This window comes from Juglans regia, chromosome 13, assembly GCF_001411555.2.
Source record: "Juglans regia cultivar Chandler chromosome 13, Walnut 2.0, whole genome shotgun sequence".
Taxonomy (NCBI): domain Eukaryota; kingdom Viridiplantae; phylum Streptophyta; class Magnoliopsida; order Fagales; family Juglandaceae; genus Juglans; species Juglans regia.
The window spans coordinates 3,005,619-3,024,275 of NC_049913.1; the positions used below are offsets into that span (position 1 = coordinate 3,005,619).

General features: G+C 35.4%; 2 protein-coding genes across 4 annotated transcripts; one reads left to right on the forward strand and one right to left on the reverse strand.

Annotated features, from left to right (window-relative positions):
* On the forward strand, positions 1-5,728 carry LOC108980004 (heterogeneous nuclear ribonucleoprotein Q-like). 3 transcript variants are annotated; one of them, XM_035684218.1, is made up of 11 exons: positions 1-279; positions 901-1,409; positions 1,863-1,952; positions 2,063-2,302; positions 2,606-2,827; positions 3,614-3,914; positions 4,003-4,310; positions 4,390-4,511; positions 4,686-4,792; positions 4,914-5,011; positions 5,106-5,728. In XM_035684218.1, the coding sequence occupies exons 1-11, from the start codon at positions 162-164 to the stop codon at positions 5,193-5,195; spliced, it is 2,205 nt and encodes a 734-aa protein (XP_035540111.1). In that variant the 5' UTR covers positions 1-161; the 3' UTR covers positions 5,196-5,728. The 3 variants fall into 3 exon arrangements, with proteins under 3 accessions (XP_035540111.1, XP_018806360.1, XP_035540112.1); XM_018950815.2 differs by having other exon boundaries at positions 904-1,409; XM_035684219.1 differs by lacking the exon at positions 1-279 and adding an exon at positions 547-799 and having other exon boundaries at positions 904-1,409.
* Positions 5,729-9,307: 3,579 nt separating this feature from the next.
* On the reverse strand, positions 9,308-15,074 carry LOC109014828 (2-carboxy-1,4-naphthoquinone phytyltransferase, chloroplastic-like). The gene is made up of 12 exons (XM_035683920.1): positions 14,317-15,074; positions 13,384-13,489; positions 12,406-12,652; positions 11,870-11,973; positions 11,543-11,614; positions 11,154-11,292; positions 10,742-10,848; positions 10,557-10,656; positions 10,433-10,471; positions 10,229-10,339; positions 10,012-10,077; positions 9,308-9,812 (listed from the first exon to the last, which is right to left on the reverse strand). Exons 2-12 carry the CDS (start codon positions 13,473-13,475, stop codon positions 9,678-9,680), a joined length of 1,212 nt encoding a protein of 403 aa, XP_035539813.1. The 5' UTR covers positions 13,476-13,489; positions 14,317-15,074; the 3' UTR covers positions 9,308-9,677.
* Positions 15,075-18,657: the final 3,583 nt, after the last annotated feature.

Here is an 18,657-nt window from a genome sequence, read left to right on the forward strand (position 1 = left end):
AACGTAACTCTCTTCTAACGATCTAAACCCAACCCCCACCCCATTCCTCCCTTGACCTTGACTTCGAGAAATCGAAATTTCTCAGAGTCTTCTCCTTCTCTCCAAAATAAAGTTCCCTTTTCATAGCTTCGTCGAAGCAGAAGCTAAAAGCCAAAAAAAGAATGCCTCCACGCGCTGTTAAGCGGCTATACACGGCCTCCACTGCTGCTCTTAAGAAGAGGCCTCGGCTCCGACAAAGCGTATCCGTATCAAGTGAACCCTCCGCCCCTCCTATCGAAGGTACTTCACTTACCCTACAAATACCTTAGAACAGAAGATGTATATTGTTGAACAGTTGTCTGTTTTTTGTTTCTTTCCTCTTTTGGAGGTTGAATTAGCAACAACGCATGCTCTGATTGATTGGTTAGAAAATGTAGAAAGAGAAATTTGATAATTCAATTTTTAGCCTATCCTCTGAAAATTGTTTTTGTCCCATTGACCCGTTGTTCTTCCTCTGTTTAATTGCTTCGACATCTCCGGAGAAACAAAAATCGAACTGCAGTATTTGAATGTTACATCTCTACAGTCCAGTTTTGCCTTGAACTTGGCTAGTTAACACCGAATAAAAGCTTCGGTATATAAACTTAAGTATCTTATAAAATATTTCATGCGAAATATTAGCGACCAGAGAGTTGAGTTTATATCAACACGTGCAAAGTTCCAGCAATTAATACATTAGTGTTCCTCGATAATCTCTTTACTTATTGATTGTTGGGGAAAGTATACATTTAGCTGTCTTTTCGTGGATTGACTGGAACAGGTATAGCGTTTTGAATCGTTATCATATTTTGTACATTTTGTTATAAGAAAGATATATATATATTTTAACTACAACGGGAGGCTTATTACCTTGTTTGTCAGAAGAAAAGGGATTAGAAAGACTAGAGCTCGAAGATAATGATCGGCAGTTTGAAGCAGAAGAGAATGGTGGTGGAAACTTAGACATGGAAGAGCTTGTTGAGATGGATGGTGGAAATGAGGAAGATGGGGTAGAGAGAATTGATGTGGATGACATGATCGAAGAAATTGTGGAAGTTGAGGTGGAAGAAAATGAGGAAGTGGAGGAGGAGGAAGAAGTGGTCGAGGAGGATGTTGGGGATGAGCATGAAGACATAGAGGACTATGAGGAAGAGCATCATGATGTGGTTAAAGAGAGGAGGAAGCGCAAGGAATTTGAAGTATTTGTAGGGGGGTTGGACAGGGATGCTACTGAGGAAGATCTTAGAAAGGTTTTTAGCCAGGTGGGTATGATCACCGAAGTCAGACTTCTGAAGAATCCAGTAACTCATAAGAACAAGGGCTTCGCTTTCTTGCGGTTTGAGACTGTTGAGCAGGCTAGACGGGCTATTTATGAACTTAAGCACCCAGTGGTATTGATCTCTTCTCTTTTGTTCTTCCTAGTTATTCCTTCTACTTGAGATACTATAGAAAGTTTCTTGAACGGTTACTTCATTAAGAGGGGAAAAAGGTTCTTGAATGATTCTAGGAAGCTCCTCCCACTAATCTAATTTAAGAACTTGAACTCTTTGCTGAATTTTCAATTTTTTTTTTTTTAAAAGAACTCTCTTAAGTTGATCCTTGAAAACTTATTTTGTGGGGGGTTGTGGTACTGGTGAGTGAGGTTTTAAATCATCCGTTACAGCAGTCATAAAGGACATAATTAGTTAGAGAAAATCTAGCATGTTATAAAATACTTTAGTATAATGTTTCTTATTGATAAAATTAGTTATGATATCAGTGATTTGCTGTTTTTCCTCGATTTTCACCATAGATGGGAGATGGTTAATTATCCACAGTCATGTATAACTTTGAAGTTTTATCAGGTTAATGGGAAGCAATGTGGGGTGGCTCCAAGTCAAGATAGTGACACCCTCTTTGTTGGTAACATATGCAAGGCATGGGAAAAGGACATTGTAAGTGCTCTAAGTTTTTGTATGCGTTTGTGGCTTTAGAATGACCGTTTCCTCCGATCGGTTAGGTTATCTGGGGTTAGCTTATTTGGATTTTGTCTTTTTTACTTCAGTTGAAAGAAAAGCTTGCTCATTATGGAGTCAATAAATACGAGGAGTTGACTCTAGTCGAGGATATGAACAATGAGGGGATGAATCGAGGCTTTGCTTTTTTAGATTTCTCGTGCAGGGCACATGCCTTGGAAGCCTGCAAGAGATTGCAAAAGAGGGACGTTGTGTTTGGAACAGACCGAACGGCAAGGGTTGCCTTTGCAGATACCTTCATTGAACCAGATGATGAAATTATGTCACATGTATGCACTTCTTTTCTCGTCTTAATCTTTTGTTTATTGGTTCTCATGAGTAAGAGAGAGTTGCAAAATTTGGGATCTTATTCTCCTTTTAAACTTATAAATGTATGCTTATATGTCTGGTTTTGTGTGTTTGTATGTCAGCTCTTATGTCATTTATGTTCTTGTTAATGATCACACTTAGATGAGAAACAATAACTTGACAGCTTTTTGTTGTATAATTCAAAACTAGAAATGTTACTAATATATTTTTGTTGAAGCTTTTAGCAACAACGGTTATATAAAACTTGTCATGCCCTTTTCTAGGTGAGGACAGTATTCCTTGATGGTTTGCCTCCTGCTTGGGATGAGGATCACGTCAAGAACTATCTCAAAAAGTTTGGGAAGATTGAAAAGGTGGAACTTGCTCGGAATATGCCAGCTGCTAAAAGAACTGATTTTGGTTTTATAACATTTGACTCGCATGCTGCTGCTATGGCTTGTGTTGATGGTGTAAATAATGCTGAGTTTGGTGACGGAGATAGGAAGGTAATCTGCTATTTTTTGTTCAAACATATTTTTGTTACATGATCTTTGAACATCCTTTTTTTTTTTTGATAAGTAAAATAAGTATTTTTTATTTTTTAATCTGCTATTAAGTGTCTTGTGGAAAATGTTATTATTTTTTAATTTACAGCCATGTAGAAAGTTTCAATGCTTTTATTTTATATCGTATCATAAAATGAGAACAATTAAGTGTCCAGTGATAAAATGTAGAAGGTGTTTGAAGTGGGGAAAATAATGAACTAATATAAACATGTTGATCTGATCAAATATGATCAAGAATTTAAGGGGGACAACAATAAACTTTGAAAAAAAAATATAAACATGTCGATTTATATTTGCTTCTGAGATTTACAGTGATGCTATTACTTACATAAAAAAAAACTTTGAAATGTTTGACGAGTTGGGATCTTCCTTGATGTTAATGATGGAGAGCATGCAACACATGTGCTAACTGTAAAGTGGGTCAGAATAAGAACGCCATAAACAATTTTAACTGCTTAGGAAAATGAGAGAAAGGATCATCAGGTTCCACTGTTATGTGGCTGTAACACTGAGTCTTTTACATTCTAATCTTATGCATTTATTCTACTTCCCAATGTTATAATATTCCCCCACGGTCATTAGTCATGATTATTAGTAAGATACTGCTGTGATATTTATCCAATTTTATTTCTCTACAGCAGTCTAGCAAAATTTATTTGGACAGCTACACTCTTTTCAGAGCTTATGCAAGTAATGTATGCTCACAGATAATTATGCTTTTCTCAGTTAAAGGTTAGGGCAAGGTTGTCTAGACCACGCCAGAGAGGTAAGTCAGCTAGACAGGCTCGGGGAGGCTATGTTGTTGCGCATGGCAGTGGTCGGGGTGACAGGGGTCCCTGGGGCTCTAGTATTTCTCGCATTGATCATCGCAGGTCTATAGATCATGGTGGGAGAAGTATTCAAAGTCGTGGCGATGGTGTTTCTAACCGATCATATGGTCCAAGGGACAGAGATGTATTATCGTATGGTCTTGGGAGTGGACAGCAATATTCTTCACCAGAGAGATCATATGGTAGAAGGTCCACCGGTATGTTGTTAGTTTCTGTAATAATAATGGTTCTACCATTTTCCTTCCCCCTTTTTCCCCTGGCTTATTCCTATCTCTATTGGGACAGTTCAAGTTTATGGAAAGACCGGCTCAAAGGGAGACTACATCCTGGAAGATGAAGTATTGTCCAGGCCAGCTGATTTTGGTCGAGCTCCTTTCAATAGACTTTCTTATAGGGATGCTTACCCTTCACGTGGATCTGGGTACTCAGGAAGTCCTCCAAGGAAGGTTTCTCGGGCTGCTACTCGTAGACCATCTCCTCCTTACGATGATTATGACTATGGAAGATATGTGGAACGACCCTCAAACTATCGTGACAGTTATATCCGTGATTACAGTTCTACCACCAGCTCAAAGCGTCCCCATTCTGCAATTGTCAGTGATGTATTGGAGTTTTTTATACACCTGCTTCTGTTTTTCCTCACCTTGTCCTAATTAAGTGGTTCTTTTTTAGGAGGAAGATCATTCTCATTATGCTGAAGCCTCAATTAGGCAATCGCGTGCCTGTTTTGATTATGGAGGAAGCAGTTCTGACTTGCCTTACAGTGACAAGTCTTATCGAAGTAACTTTACAAGGTTGCCTGTTACCTGGGTGCTTTACCTTTTTATTCCCTCGATCCCGAAGTAACTTGTGTGTCTTTGTATTTTAGTTGGTTCCCCTAGGGAGTATTGGTTAACCTAGTTTGAAAAGTCAATGCTATATTCATCTCACTTATCTGAATTGTTCCTTGCTGTTTATAACATTGGTAGGCTGGGGCGTGGGTCTCGTCCTGGGTACAATGAAGGTAGTCGGAGATCTACAGGGCACTCTCATGGAGTGTATGTCACAAAAACATCCACTATGGGTTACAAAAGAGGTAGTTGGAAACACACAAGCTCACATGTATCTATATAAATATTTTTTCTTCAATATGTCCTTAAATATGTTACTCTTCCTCTGTGTGAAAATTAAATATGGATGCTGTTTTATGGATTCAGTTCTCACAGATGAGATTAGTAGAAGAGATAGAGAAAGGGCGTATGCCAGATATGGAAGGGATTATATGTCTAGGGATTATGAGCCTTCTCGATCAGATGTATGGTTATATTGCGCTTTTAAAATATATTCTTTTTTATCTTCCACATCTAGTTAAGAAATTTTCTTATATGGTAAAATAATCATTTTTGCAGCTAGATGAAGGGGCATATCCTCCTGATTACCCCTCACGTCGCTTGAATGATGAATACTTCAGTGGCAGAAGTTCAGGCTCATATTATTAAGGTGAGTTCGCTTGTGGTTATTCCAAGGCCTTGTATAAACGTTATTCAGTCACCAGAAGAAAAGGACCCTGCATAATTGTATTAAATAGCACATTTTGCATATTCAGACCATCCTCTGAAGTTGTAGTGCTCCTTTGGAGGTTGATTTAGTGGTTGGAGACTCATTGTATCCTTGAGAGAATGAGTTTGGTGTTAATAGTGAGGTTTCTCATTACTTGAAGACCTTTGGAAGTTTGGAGAATTTTTTTTGTACTTGTCCAATTTCATCATCTACTCTGAAGTTAACTGAATGAGAAATTGGTATTAAGACAGGAAGCTTTGAGAATGAGATCTGCAGTGACAAAGTATTTAGTGGAAATTTGAAAATTAGTTGTGTTTGGCACTTGGTTAGTAGTAGAAAGGGATGGATTATGGACTCGTGATGTACAATTTGAAGCTAATGCTACTCATTCTTCTTTATGGTGTTTACACCAGTTGGTGTGTAAGAATATGTTATAAAACAGTTGGCTATAAATTGTTTCTGGTCTTGAATATTTTCTGGAACTCCAATTACAAGGTTCATGGAATGCCTTCGTGTGATGGGTAACAAATTTATGGTCTTAAGTTAGTATAACAATTGAAGTGGATAATGAAGATTGACAGGCGACTTTGTGAGAGTTATCTCCCAAGGGTTTTCTATACATGTAATTTCTTCGGGTATCTACATTCTTGCCATAGTTTCATTTACACACCCGGATTATGGATGGAATCTCAAAGAAGTTGATTTACTTTAAATATTAGGTGGACTTGGATTGCACAGGGCTTTCCATGGTAGAGGAATGATTTGACCGGTAAAGATTTTGAATGATTGCACTTGGGTTCAAATGGCACAATTGAGGTTTCTCAGAAGTTTACTTCAATGGGAGCTGGGGCTTCTTGACTTCAGTTTCTGATTGTCGTTAAAGACAAACATTTTCAGCCACTTCAATAGAAAGACATACATTTTCGCCTTAGTTTTACTTCAGTAGCTTATGACTTTAGAAGAAATTAGTCTTTTGATGATTCAAAGGATTTAATACTCGGATAGTTACTGCACATTCGGATTGCCTCAAAAGGCTAATAATTGAGGGAGAAAACATACTTGGGAATATATATGATATGGTTTATCTAGGACTAAAGACCTGAAACCAGTCCAATTACTTTCATAAAATTGTCTATGATTCATTTAGTTGAGTGAATTCAGTATATGGATATAAAAAGAAAATTAAAGAAACGAATTATAGTGATTTGACGTACTGATATATTATGGTGAGTTGTGAAGTGCTGGTTGATCAGATGGCAAATCCCTAATGTGATGATGCCATTGCTAGAGTTGTTCCTTGCATAAGCTTCTATAATCTATCAGCCTCTAAAGGGCATAAGAACTCTGGCAACCATCTGAATATGTAATGCACATGTTTGGATGATTATATCAAAGCCAAGAGCTGTAGCAATCACTGCTGGTGACTTCAGATTTAAAAAGCAAGCAGCTGTTCGCTCAGTTTTTCATTCCTTGGTCTACTGGCATATCAATTTTCATTCCTTTGGTCTACTGGCATATCACTTTTTCATTCCATGGTAGTGACAAAGATCATAGGAAGATTGATTTCATAAGGGACTATGAATTTTGCAATTCTTTGTTCTTCCTTGGATGTCAAAGTACTGAGTGGATAATTTCTCTCTTTTTATAGAAAATTAGAACCTATACATTAACAGGTTGCACTTCAGAAGTTGTATTTTTTGTTTTTCAATTTTTGTCTGGTTGATACTACGCTTTTTTTCTGTTGATGTGATCCAGTACACAGTACATCGTTTAAGGCCTCGTTTAATTGCACAAATCATCTCATCTCATTCTATTTAATTATTGTAATTTTTTCAAATTCATACACAAAATATAATAAATAATTCAACTATTTTAAATCTTAAAATAAAAATTATATTTTAATAATATTTTATTTAACTTTCATCTCATCTGATCTGTGTAATTCAAAGAGGCAGCGTTTTTCTCCCCTTCTTCCGTGAGGCATTAATATTGATCGGAAAACTTGAAGTCTCTCACTGAATTGGATGGATGATTTTTGAAGCCTTTGGTGCTCTTGGGGGTGCAGTCAAGCATGAGTTGATCGTGGATAATCTTGCTAGATTTGGAGGGATCTGGACAAAATTTGATGGTGGTGCTATTTGACTTGGGTGGATATAAACAAAATAGAGAAATCCTGCTGGGAGGAGGATGGACACCATTATAGTATTGTGATTTTCTAAAAAAAAAAAGAAAAAAAAGAAAAGAAGAAAAGACGAAGGAGAAAAGGTAACTTTACACTCTAATTAAAAAAAAAAGAGAGAGAAAGTAACTTTACACCCTCTTATTATAGGCTGTTACTCTATACATCCTAAACTATCAAATCTAATACATTGCACCCTTCCAAGAATTCTATGATGAATTGGTAATACTTTAATTTCTAGCAAAGAGAATCAACAATCGAATCCTCCTCTTCTATGTTAAAAAAAAAATATATATATTGCACGCTTTAATTATTGAAGATTGAATTCTCTATTCTCTTGTTTAGAGAGAGAAACTCTCAATTCTCTCTAGAAAACTCAATCTCTTATAGTGCTTTCACCGAATAGGAGGGTGGAGCTGTGACTCTCACCTTACTTTCTTCTCCCTTTTCATTACCGCACTATATATACACTTTCATAGTAGTGTTTTCTCCCCTTCACTGATTCGGTTTTGGTTAGATGTAATGCACTCCGACCGCCATCAGTCGACACGCGCCCCACCGCGCCATTCTACAGCTGTCGATCTACTGGGATGAAGCAGAATCTGGCCAAAAAACTCGGCACTTGGCCCTCACGTGCGTCTTGTTTCTGCATGTGGTCTTCACGAGCCACCACGCCACGACGCCTCCACCGGTTACACGTGCCATACCAGCAGATTCCCCACGTCGAGATCTTCCAGATCTGTCCGGCCTCGCCATACCACCGGCGCGTGGTTGCCACACGTCACCACAGATGCATGGGAAGACAGATGACTGGTCGCAAATCAGTCCATCCGATGTCGTGCTTTCGACTATGTTATATTTTTTCTTAACCGATGATCTTGAAAAAGGAACTACAGATCTTTCCAAAAAAATATTTTAATATAGCAAACTGCAGTGCACCCACAACTTTCACCGCTATCGGTGGTGGTTCCATAGTTTGCATGACTTTACGAACTGCTAACTACCGTCTTTTACGACAATACCCTCTTTGTAGGGCATGGGTGGAGGACCAAGAAATTGGTCTTTCTTGGTCCCAAAATCCGTTTTATTTTTTTATTTTTTACCACTTTTGTACTGTGGTTATTATATTGGGAGGTTTGTTGGGAAATCTCATCCCCTCTTTATGTATCATCTTTTACGTTTTTATAAAAATTTACTTGCTTAGAAGAAGAAGAAGAAGAAGAAAGAAGAAGAAAAAAAAACTATTGAAGATTGGCATATCGCACTTTTTGTCCAGTTTTGATCATTAATGCAGAATTTTAAAAAGTGGGCAAATTATCACAATCTTAAGTGATTGAATCTTATAGCTAGGATATATGTTGCAACTTCTTTAAAATTTTAGTGAGAGTATAATGTGTCATTTTAATAGTTGAAGTTCAACATAAAAGACTTGTGAAGGGTACTAGTTGTATTTTATCTCTTAAAAATTGAAACTCAACGTATTAATAGAATTAACTCAAACTTCTTACTAAAAAATAAAGAAAAATTCTATTTATAAGCTGACGTTGTTTACACACATAGTAAAGTACTTACCTAACATAATTTTATTTGAAAGATAAATTTTAAAAAATTAAATCTCGTAAATTAAATCTTATCATTTAAGTGATGTAGATGATATGTTCATTGTTCTAACTTCTACACCTCAACTTTAGAATAGAATATCTCAAAAACGCTTGAAATGGGTGGCCGAACCATGTTCTATGGCTACGTCATTCGTGCAATGCTGTTAAAGTACTATGAGGAATGTAATATTGCTGACCAAAACTTAATAAATAACATATAACATGTGCGGTGACAAAAACAAAAAAACATTTCACATGTACGGATAGAATGTAAAAAAAAAAGAAAAACCATTTAAAATTACAATTCCTCAAAACTTGGATAAATACATTTTGGTCGCACGTTTGTTGGTGACAGACTTGCCTCAAGAGTCAAGAATATAGGTATCTTAAGAGATTCTTTTACAAAAAGTTTCTTTCCTAAAAAAAATCACAGCAAGGGACAGTATAAACTCAAACGTTTCTCCAGGAAGCACTTTTGTTTCTGACAGGTTTTGATCGTTATCTGAATTTGTTGCTAATCCAGCGAGCATACATCTGACTTGTATCCGATAACAATCATTCATATCACACCATCTACCACGCGAGCTTTTACTTCATCATCGTGTTTTCAAAGCCAAAGACATGGAAGATGAAGAAAAAACTCAAAAGAGTATAAGCCTTGGAACATATCTTTCACCGATCATTCTAGCCACCACCAATCCAGCAGCCAATGCAGCTCCGAATAAAGCATGAAATCTCACGCAATAGTATTTGGCCATGAAGATCTTCTGGCTGTCCTGCAAGAGTGAGTTTTACAACGCTAATTTAAAAACCAAATCGAGGTAAGTAGAACGATGAAGAAATTTTCATCTTTGGTTAAACAATGAGTTTGTTCCTATCCAACACCATGATTGTGGTACCGTATATAACAGTTAGATCAGAAACACAGAAGCTTGGAACCTAACGTTTGAGGCATCTTACAAGTTTATCACTGACCTTGTGGTTATCTTCGACATATGTAACAAACACTTTTCCCATTGGCAATGTAAAAGCACAGAGAAGCTGGAATAAACCATGAATGAGGAAAAGTGATGAGGAGATGGTATAAAATGAATTTTCAACCACGCAGAAAGTGAAGGAAGAGGAAACAAAAAGAAATGAAGTGCCAAAATTCCAAAGTGGGGTCATATACTACACTGATTGAAGGACTTACAATGGAAGTAAGAGGAAGAGCTTTGATTAGACCAAGAGCAAACGCAAGGACATAAAGTGCTATGACAGCCACCTTTACTACCTTTGAACCTCTTCTGGTACCAAGCCTAACCTGCAAGCAATATAAAATACAGATAAAATAGAACCAAATATCTGTTTCTATGTCAATGTCTTGAAACATTTAAGGTCAGATGAGATTGTTCACCAGAGGGGACATTTTTCCAACTGCCTTATCTCCTTCTATCTGAATAATAAGTAATTACTGTCAACCGATACAGTCAACCAAGGATAGTCAGAATGCAGAGTTAATGTTTATAAAAGCAGAATACCTGATGGAAGTGACTACAAAAAAGGATTAGGGTTGTTGTGATGCCAACTAGGATTGATGCAGAAAGAATTGTGCCACTGATGGGAAGATGGTTCATCTTCCTGTCCATACCACTTGAAGTCAATATTATAGCTAAGGAAAATGAAATCGAAACGTATTGCCCTGTAATCATATAGGCCATATAACCTTGTGCTGCCTTGCAATAGGTAGAAAGCAGTACTAGCAAATGGACCAAATGCTGCAAAGCACAGGGGCTCTCCCAATCCTTGGTAGCTTAATCGAAATGGCGGGCTCTGCAAAAGAAACAATATTGAACGGTGTGAAAGACTTTGTCCTGAAAATTTTGAACCCAAAACCTGCCATAACCCACCCCAGCCCCTTGCCACTAGAACCAAGGCCCTACGGCAACAAATAAAAAGACATTGTTTTCCTGTGCCACTAAAAAGAATGAAAGACTTTAAATAGTTTCATAATGAAGAAAGGAGACTCGAAATAAAAATCACTAACAAGGCAGGATAAGGTTTTCCATCTATGCAGTATTATTATTATTATTATTATTATTATTTTACTTCCAAAAATCCAACATGCTTGTCAATACCTGATAAATATAACCACAAATAATTGAGCATGCAAGTAACATTATTGAACGTATACTTCCAGCCTCCATAGATGCCCATGTCAGCCCCACAAAGCCAAGAGCAAGAAGTGAATAAGCAGCAATTAGGGTTCCTGTACGGCTTCCCAAATGCATTACAGAGCTTAATTAGCAAATTCCATTGTAAATCAACACATAAAATGAAAATTAAATAAAGAATATTCAAATATTAAATAGTCCATATGGTTTGGTTTTTGGATAGATTGATCATTTTAGTCCTTCCATCACACTTCCATTAGTCCTACTAACACGGCACATCATAACCACAAGGACTAATTTAGTATTTAACCAATTCTGAAAAGTCATAACTTCTTAAAGAAAAAGAAACTTACATGCCAACTAGGTTTACAACTGACTCTTTTTTGTTCTTATCTGCTCCAGTGTCGAAATCGTAAACATCATTGCTGAAGGGATCAAGAGGAAATTAGTAAACACCGTTCTATTCAGGGTATGAAAAAAAGTTGGTTTGGGAAGATGAATACTGATGGACCAACTTGGGTTGCAAGAAAATGTCATACATTCCCATATGTGTGTGTCCTTGTACCACAGAAGTATGCATGTACAACAAGGTAATGATTGAAAAAAGGGAGAAAAAAAGGATATGTCATCTTTTAGTACCTACTAGACAAGTAGTAGTTCTTTATCAATTCATGACTCACCTTAAATTGAGCCATGTGATAACAAGAACAGAGGAAGCTAAGAGAACAAAAAAACGCCTAGCTGAGCATATGCCTGTTTGAAAATAAGCAGCTGCGCTACCCACCTGTTTGGATACTAAAAAATTGGAGTAAGACGCAAACAAGGTGTATGACTTGAAATGCAGGGGAAACACTAACGCAGATGAGTTCATTATTGAGGTTTTGTTACCAACAGCAGCAACGAAATCAATCTTCATCGTGTGAAGGTTCCACATATAAAAAGTGAGGGGGTGGATAAATACAGGAAACTTCCTTTTTCACAAAACAGGACAAAAACATTGAGTAAGCCCTTTAAAAGTTATCATCTGCCAGCAAAAGCCTTGATTATATATATATACTCGCAATATATCATTCAGCAAGTGCAAAAACTACACACATACTTTGAAATTATTTAGTAAGAAGGGAAAATTAACAGACTCACTTGATCAAAAATAAATTCATAACGCCTATGCTCTTATGCAATAATAATGCAACTAAAATTTTCAGAAAAAACTCACAGTGAGAGGAACCAAAGCAACAGAGTACATTGGTAATTTAACCGCCCTCCATATCAAGGTTGCCCTAGACACACCGTCTTCTTTTTCCTCTTCATTGGTAGTGCCAGAATAGTCTGATTTACTCACCAAACATACCCATTGAGATTGGTGTCCTTTTCTGACTTCTAATTGCCTTCTATAAGTGCTATGCAAAAGTTTTCTACCATTGCATAGGAAATATGATGACCGTTTGGAGTCCAGATAATACCTACAAAATGAGCAATGCCAAGTGAATGCTGAAAAACTGGGAATGAGCCCTATTCCTCTCTCTTCTACCCCAAAGCAAAATGAATTTGTGTTCTAGAGCCAAAACAATTTAAGGAGATATATATCATATTATAATCAGTAAAAGTGAAGCATGCCATCCAAGGAGTTATCTGTTCCAAATTATAAGCATTACAGCTTGTTACAGAGCTCTACTTTTATCGTACAAGAAACCAAATTAAATGAGCTCTAGAAAAATTCAAACATACCCAGAGCTTAAAATCATATTCAATGTTTTGAAGAACTATAAAAAATTCAATCTTCTAAAATGACCTTTCAAAACTGAACTATTTAGTACCTTCAAATCACACTTAAGGTCAATGTAGTGCACTACTTTGCAATTCTAGCCCAACAATTTTTCATACAGTTATATTTTCTCATTAACTGGAAAAAAATGTTTTATTTTAGCTCCGTATACTTCTCTTTTGAACAATGCTATATTCTCTTTTATAATTATTCATTATCTTTAGAAGGGCAGAATATAATGATTAATGAATCTATCAGACCCAGTAAGGATGAAATGGGAAGATTTTCATTTCTTTATATAGTATTACACCTTTTTCAATTGAAAATGTAGTGCCCGAGGACTAATCAGAATGTGCATGCTACACAAAGCCATGTCTCGTAAGAACACTTGCACAATGTCTGGGAGTAAAACAAAGAGATGAAACTTGCCTTGTCATGTAACTCTGATGCAGGAGGCATTCATTTAGTTTCTTCAGACCAGACCCTGGGTTTAGGTTACAGAATGTGGCAGCCATTCGCATCTATGCATTCATTACTGTCCAGAGACAAGGATATATAAACAAGAAGAGATGCTTTTAGTCCTATTCAGCTATTTCACTGACACTAACAGTTTAAAAAACACCAAAATAAATAAATAACATAAGGATTTTCTGCATTCAAACGACGAATGTTAACTTGAAGCTGGACAAAGTTCATATTGGGTCCGGTTACATAAATCATATCAATAATTACAGTACAGCATAATTTTATATTAGACCCCGTTTTTAGGTCCAAATGGCCTCATCCATACATTTTAGATCGACATGAGCACCAAACCACCATTGAAAATAAAGATATTGAAGCACTTCCAAATATTGTAGGCATTTAGCATCTTGAAAAATTATTATATTTCTTTAAACGGATCAAATCATAAGAAAAGAAGATTGTGTCACTCATCGATATAAACAGATACTGGGATTGTATCGAAGAGATAAGTACATAACAAATAAAGTCCAACTGTTTCTGGACCTGAGCTTTCGCACAATTACTGCATCATCTCAGGAATGCAGATAAGTTTATACCAAGAAACTCGAAGGCACTGGCCGGTATTAAGCACAAGGTGCTTCTTCTTCCCAGAAAACTTCTTAATGAACTTAAACTTGATAGATACCATCCTCAAACTTAACCTTTGCTAAAAGTTAAAACAAGTGTATTAAGTGACATGCTACACGCATTTCTTTCTTTTTTATCTACAGGATTATCCGGTTTTAAACACCTACAAGATTCCCATAGACATACATAGTTTTGTTTTATCAACGACATACTCTTCAACATCGATAGAAGTAAGTACAAAACCTGGGGAATTAAAAGAAAGAGAGGTACCTTGCAATGTTACTCTGGCACCGAGAATAGGGTCATGTTTCTGAGTCTCCTTGTCTCAGTCTCTTCCTTCTGGTTCGTATGGGAGATGAGATAGAGGGGGAGGGGGATTGTATTACTGGGGTCTCTATGGGAGGAGAGTAAACTATAACCGGAAACGGCTGGGCAGTTGAAAGTATGCAGCTCCCGTCCACTCATGGCTCAACCCATCCTGTCTATCTACAAGACAGTAATCTATCAAAAGAATTACTACCCATTCAACTGTCGCCACCTAGACATACGCCCATCTTTCTGTTCAGAATAAACCGTGCGTCATGACGACCTGTCGTTTATTACTTAAAAACATTTTTTATTAAACTGTTTTGCTTCAATTGCCTAATAGTAATCGGCCGGTTCTCAGATTTCCCTCCAATCTGATTCATAGCCGGAATGTAAATAGAGGGATCGGAATGACAAAATAAATACCGGCTTCTCGCCTCCACCAAAGCGGCAGCCTGATATTAATCTCCACCTTCCGCCCGGCCATAATTCTAATTTCTGACGAGTCTTCATCTCATCGGCGTCAAATTTTGATAGAAAATAATAGGAGGAACAGACTGGATTTTCTCAGATTTCTTCTCCTTGACGGAGCAGTCATGGTTCACCATGTATCAAGAGAAAAGCAAGGAGAATGTTGGGAGACCTGCGTCGCCTGATCTTTGATGCAGCCCCACAGATGTTTGACTGAAACTCAATGCTTCACGGCGCGTGCATCTTTGCTTCCGGACCCTTTCTTTGCTGACCAAATGCGGAAGGGAACTATAAATCCATCAAATTATCAACGAATTAAGTTAGTAATTTAACATGATATTAGGAAAAGAAAATTGGCATAAAAACAATACCTAATTAAGACCTTATTTTAGTTTAATGAAAGTACTAAAATCTCATCATTACTAACTCTTAATGTCTTGTTTGGATAGTTACGAGATGAGATGATTTTAAATTAAAGATAAAAGTTAAAAAATATATTGTTATAATATTATTATTGTTTTAAAATTTAAAAAAATTAAATTATTTATTATATTTTATATACGAATTTGAAAAAATTATAATAATGAGATGAGATAAAATGAAACCGTTTATATATCCAAACAAGACTCTAAACTAAACAAGTATTATATGAATCTATGTTCTATGAAAATTAGGTGAAAAATGATCAATTTATCACAATTTAATTTGAAATTTTATGTCTTGTACACTAATTTATTTATCTTTGAAAATTCGAATTCCACAAAACTCGTAGATATATATAGACTCACTTGCAGCATGTAGCTGTGGTTGCAGAGAGTGTTTTTGGGCTGGCAATCCCTCTCATGCGTTATGTTGCGCTGATGCAATGAACCCAGGGGCAAGTGGGTGGAACTAGAATTTTAAAAAATTACATAGTGGGCTTCTCTGTTACATATAATTATATATCGCACCCCCCTGCAACCGATTTTATTTATTTGGGCCGGCCCATTTATGACACGAAAAACTCAATTTTGTTTGCACTTCAATTAAATTGGGCCGTACTATTATTTTAAACTGATCCATAGAACAAGACTTTACACGCACCGAAACATTGAGACAACAGTACTGCACGTGCCGTGTTCCTTGCTTCCATCATTATTGATCAGTAAACGAACGTCTCCTCAATTTTGAAGTTAATATTGGGAATGATATATATATATATCTATATTTTAAGCGGATTTTTAAGAGAAGATTAGGCCTCGTTTGTTTTTAGAAAACATCTCATTTCATTTAATCATTACAATTTTCTTAATTTTCAATACAAAATAAAATAAACAATTCAATTTTTTCAAATCTTAAATCAAAAATAATTTTAAAAAATATATTTTAATAATACTTTATTCAACTTTTTAACTTTAATTTCATTTCATCTCATTTCTAAAAATTAACAAGACCTAAATATATAATAAATACTAGTATAAGATAATCACATGTGATTAGATACATGTGATTATCTTCCACGATGATGTACGTACGAGATTTTGAAAAGCTTAAGGTTCACGAATTAATTACGTGCATGAGTTGCTTTTGTTGGATTGCAAAAATATCATCATGTATCCATCCATGCATTTAATATTCGATCTTCACTGAGTCAAAAATAGTACCTAATTAGGTGATGTATGTTGTCGAGAAGTACGTGTGGACGAGATATATATAATATGGTACATATGGTCCTAATCGACTTTGTCACTTCATAGTTTGTTGGAAATATTAATGCATTATGCATGCACCCATTCAACCTCAACCATTCATCGACCAATATCACATTAATTAGTCTGACGCTAGCTAGCCGTCTCCGTCTCAGTCGTGAAGCACATGCATGCATTATGGTACACGTACATGCATGCATTAATTACCATAACAAGAGCGCCATTCACATAGTTTTCTTGTCAGATTAGCTGACTACGTACGTATAGGCCAATGTGCACACGAAACACATTTTATTTGTCTAAGTTCTCGTACATATATGTGTCGTCTAATTAGATGGAATGAATGAGACTTGAGTTGAAATGATATTCGACAGGCAGTCAAGTTTCCGATCTGATCATATCAACTGAGATTTTGGACATGATATTTTAATTCAATATTTAGCCGAACTTGGTGGAGTTTGATGTGGTCAATCATGTACTAAATTTATGAAATATCATATGCATATATATATATATACATACTAAGAAGGTAGTAACGTGCAAGGCACGTTGCCTAATTGGATGAATTTAAATTTTTTAATAAAAATTATATGATTTTGTTAAAAAAAATTAATTAATTATGAAAAAAATTTAATGATTAAAAAATAAATTTTAGCAAATAAATTTAGATAATGATAGATTAGTGAAATATAATAATAATTACATATTTTAATAGATTAGAAAATAAAAAGATAAGTTCAAAATATATCATAGTTTAATACAAGTTTAGCAAGTTTAACCAAAAGATAATTTAATGGTTTATGTCGTTTTGTGTTTGTTTTGGCTTTTGGTATCTCTCTCATGTTGTTGAATAGCAGAGGATAGGTTAAAAATGTGACCAAAAAGAAACACAAATTACTTTTTTTATATAAAAAAGAAAACATCAATTTTATAATATCTTTTTACTTTGATTTTAAACATTTTTAAACAGTTATTTAAATGATGTATAGGTTTTTTTCCCCCCCCTTTGTCACTTGGTTTTATTAAAAATGACTTTTAATCAATCAAAAATCACTTGGTTCTTTTCTATACCTACAAACATAGACCAAAATTGTTCTTTGTCTGGATAATTATTTCTTTTACAATTTTTTTTTTCATAATACAACAATCATACAATTCCTTCAATTTTTTCTGTTTATTTGTTTTCAAAAACTTATCCTTGAATATTTTTAAAAGACAGATAGATGAGAAACTAAAAAATAAATAAAACTAAAAATTCATCAACCAAAAAATATAAACTGATCAATTCAGTAATGTTTAGTTAAAGTCCAATTAGTTTTATGAGAAGCATGCCTGTGTTTTCAATAAAATCCTTCAGTTCTAATGTAAAAAATAAAAAACTAAAATCCTAAATAAATGAACAAAAAATAACATAAAACCCAAACAATACCTTACAAACTGAATAAGAAGCATTTGTATGTTTTAATAAAACCCTTGAGTTTTAATGGAAAAAAGAAAAAATGAAAAGGCTAAAAATAGAAGAACATTTATTAACCTATTAATAACAGAATCTACAAATCCAACAATATATACAAAGGGGAAAAAATGCACAACATTCAAAAAATTTAAACTTTTAACCCACTTTCTCAAGTAATACCAACATAAATATAGAAACTGTGAGAAAATTAAACTGGAAGATATATATATGTTTCAAAGCAAGTTGAACTCCAAACTAAAAAGTACCATCCAAAATATACAAGCCTAGGGGGTTAGTTGTGGGTGGGGCCACCCATCCCTCGCATCTGATGGACGGGGGGACTTCGTTCCGCCACACGGGGTCAGAGCTGAAGCGGAGCGGGGCCCTGCTGCCCACTCCTAATGCCACCACTATAATTTTAAAATTTATTTATTTTTTAATTGTTTTTATATTATGATGTTTCAAAACATTTGAACAATTGATGTTTGAATTATAATTTGTATAATATTAGTATGATATTTTTAATTAAATTATTATATGTATGATTAATACCATTCGAACGATAAATTACCATTTATAAATCTATTCGAATAAAAACAGATCCATTCAAACAAAAACTAACATATTCGAATGACAATTGAGAAATACGGACGTTCGAACAATAAAATATTTGTTCGAACAACATTAATA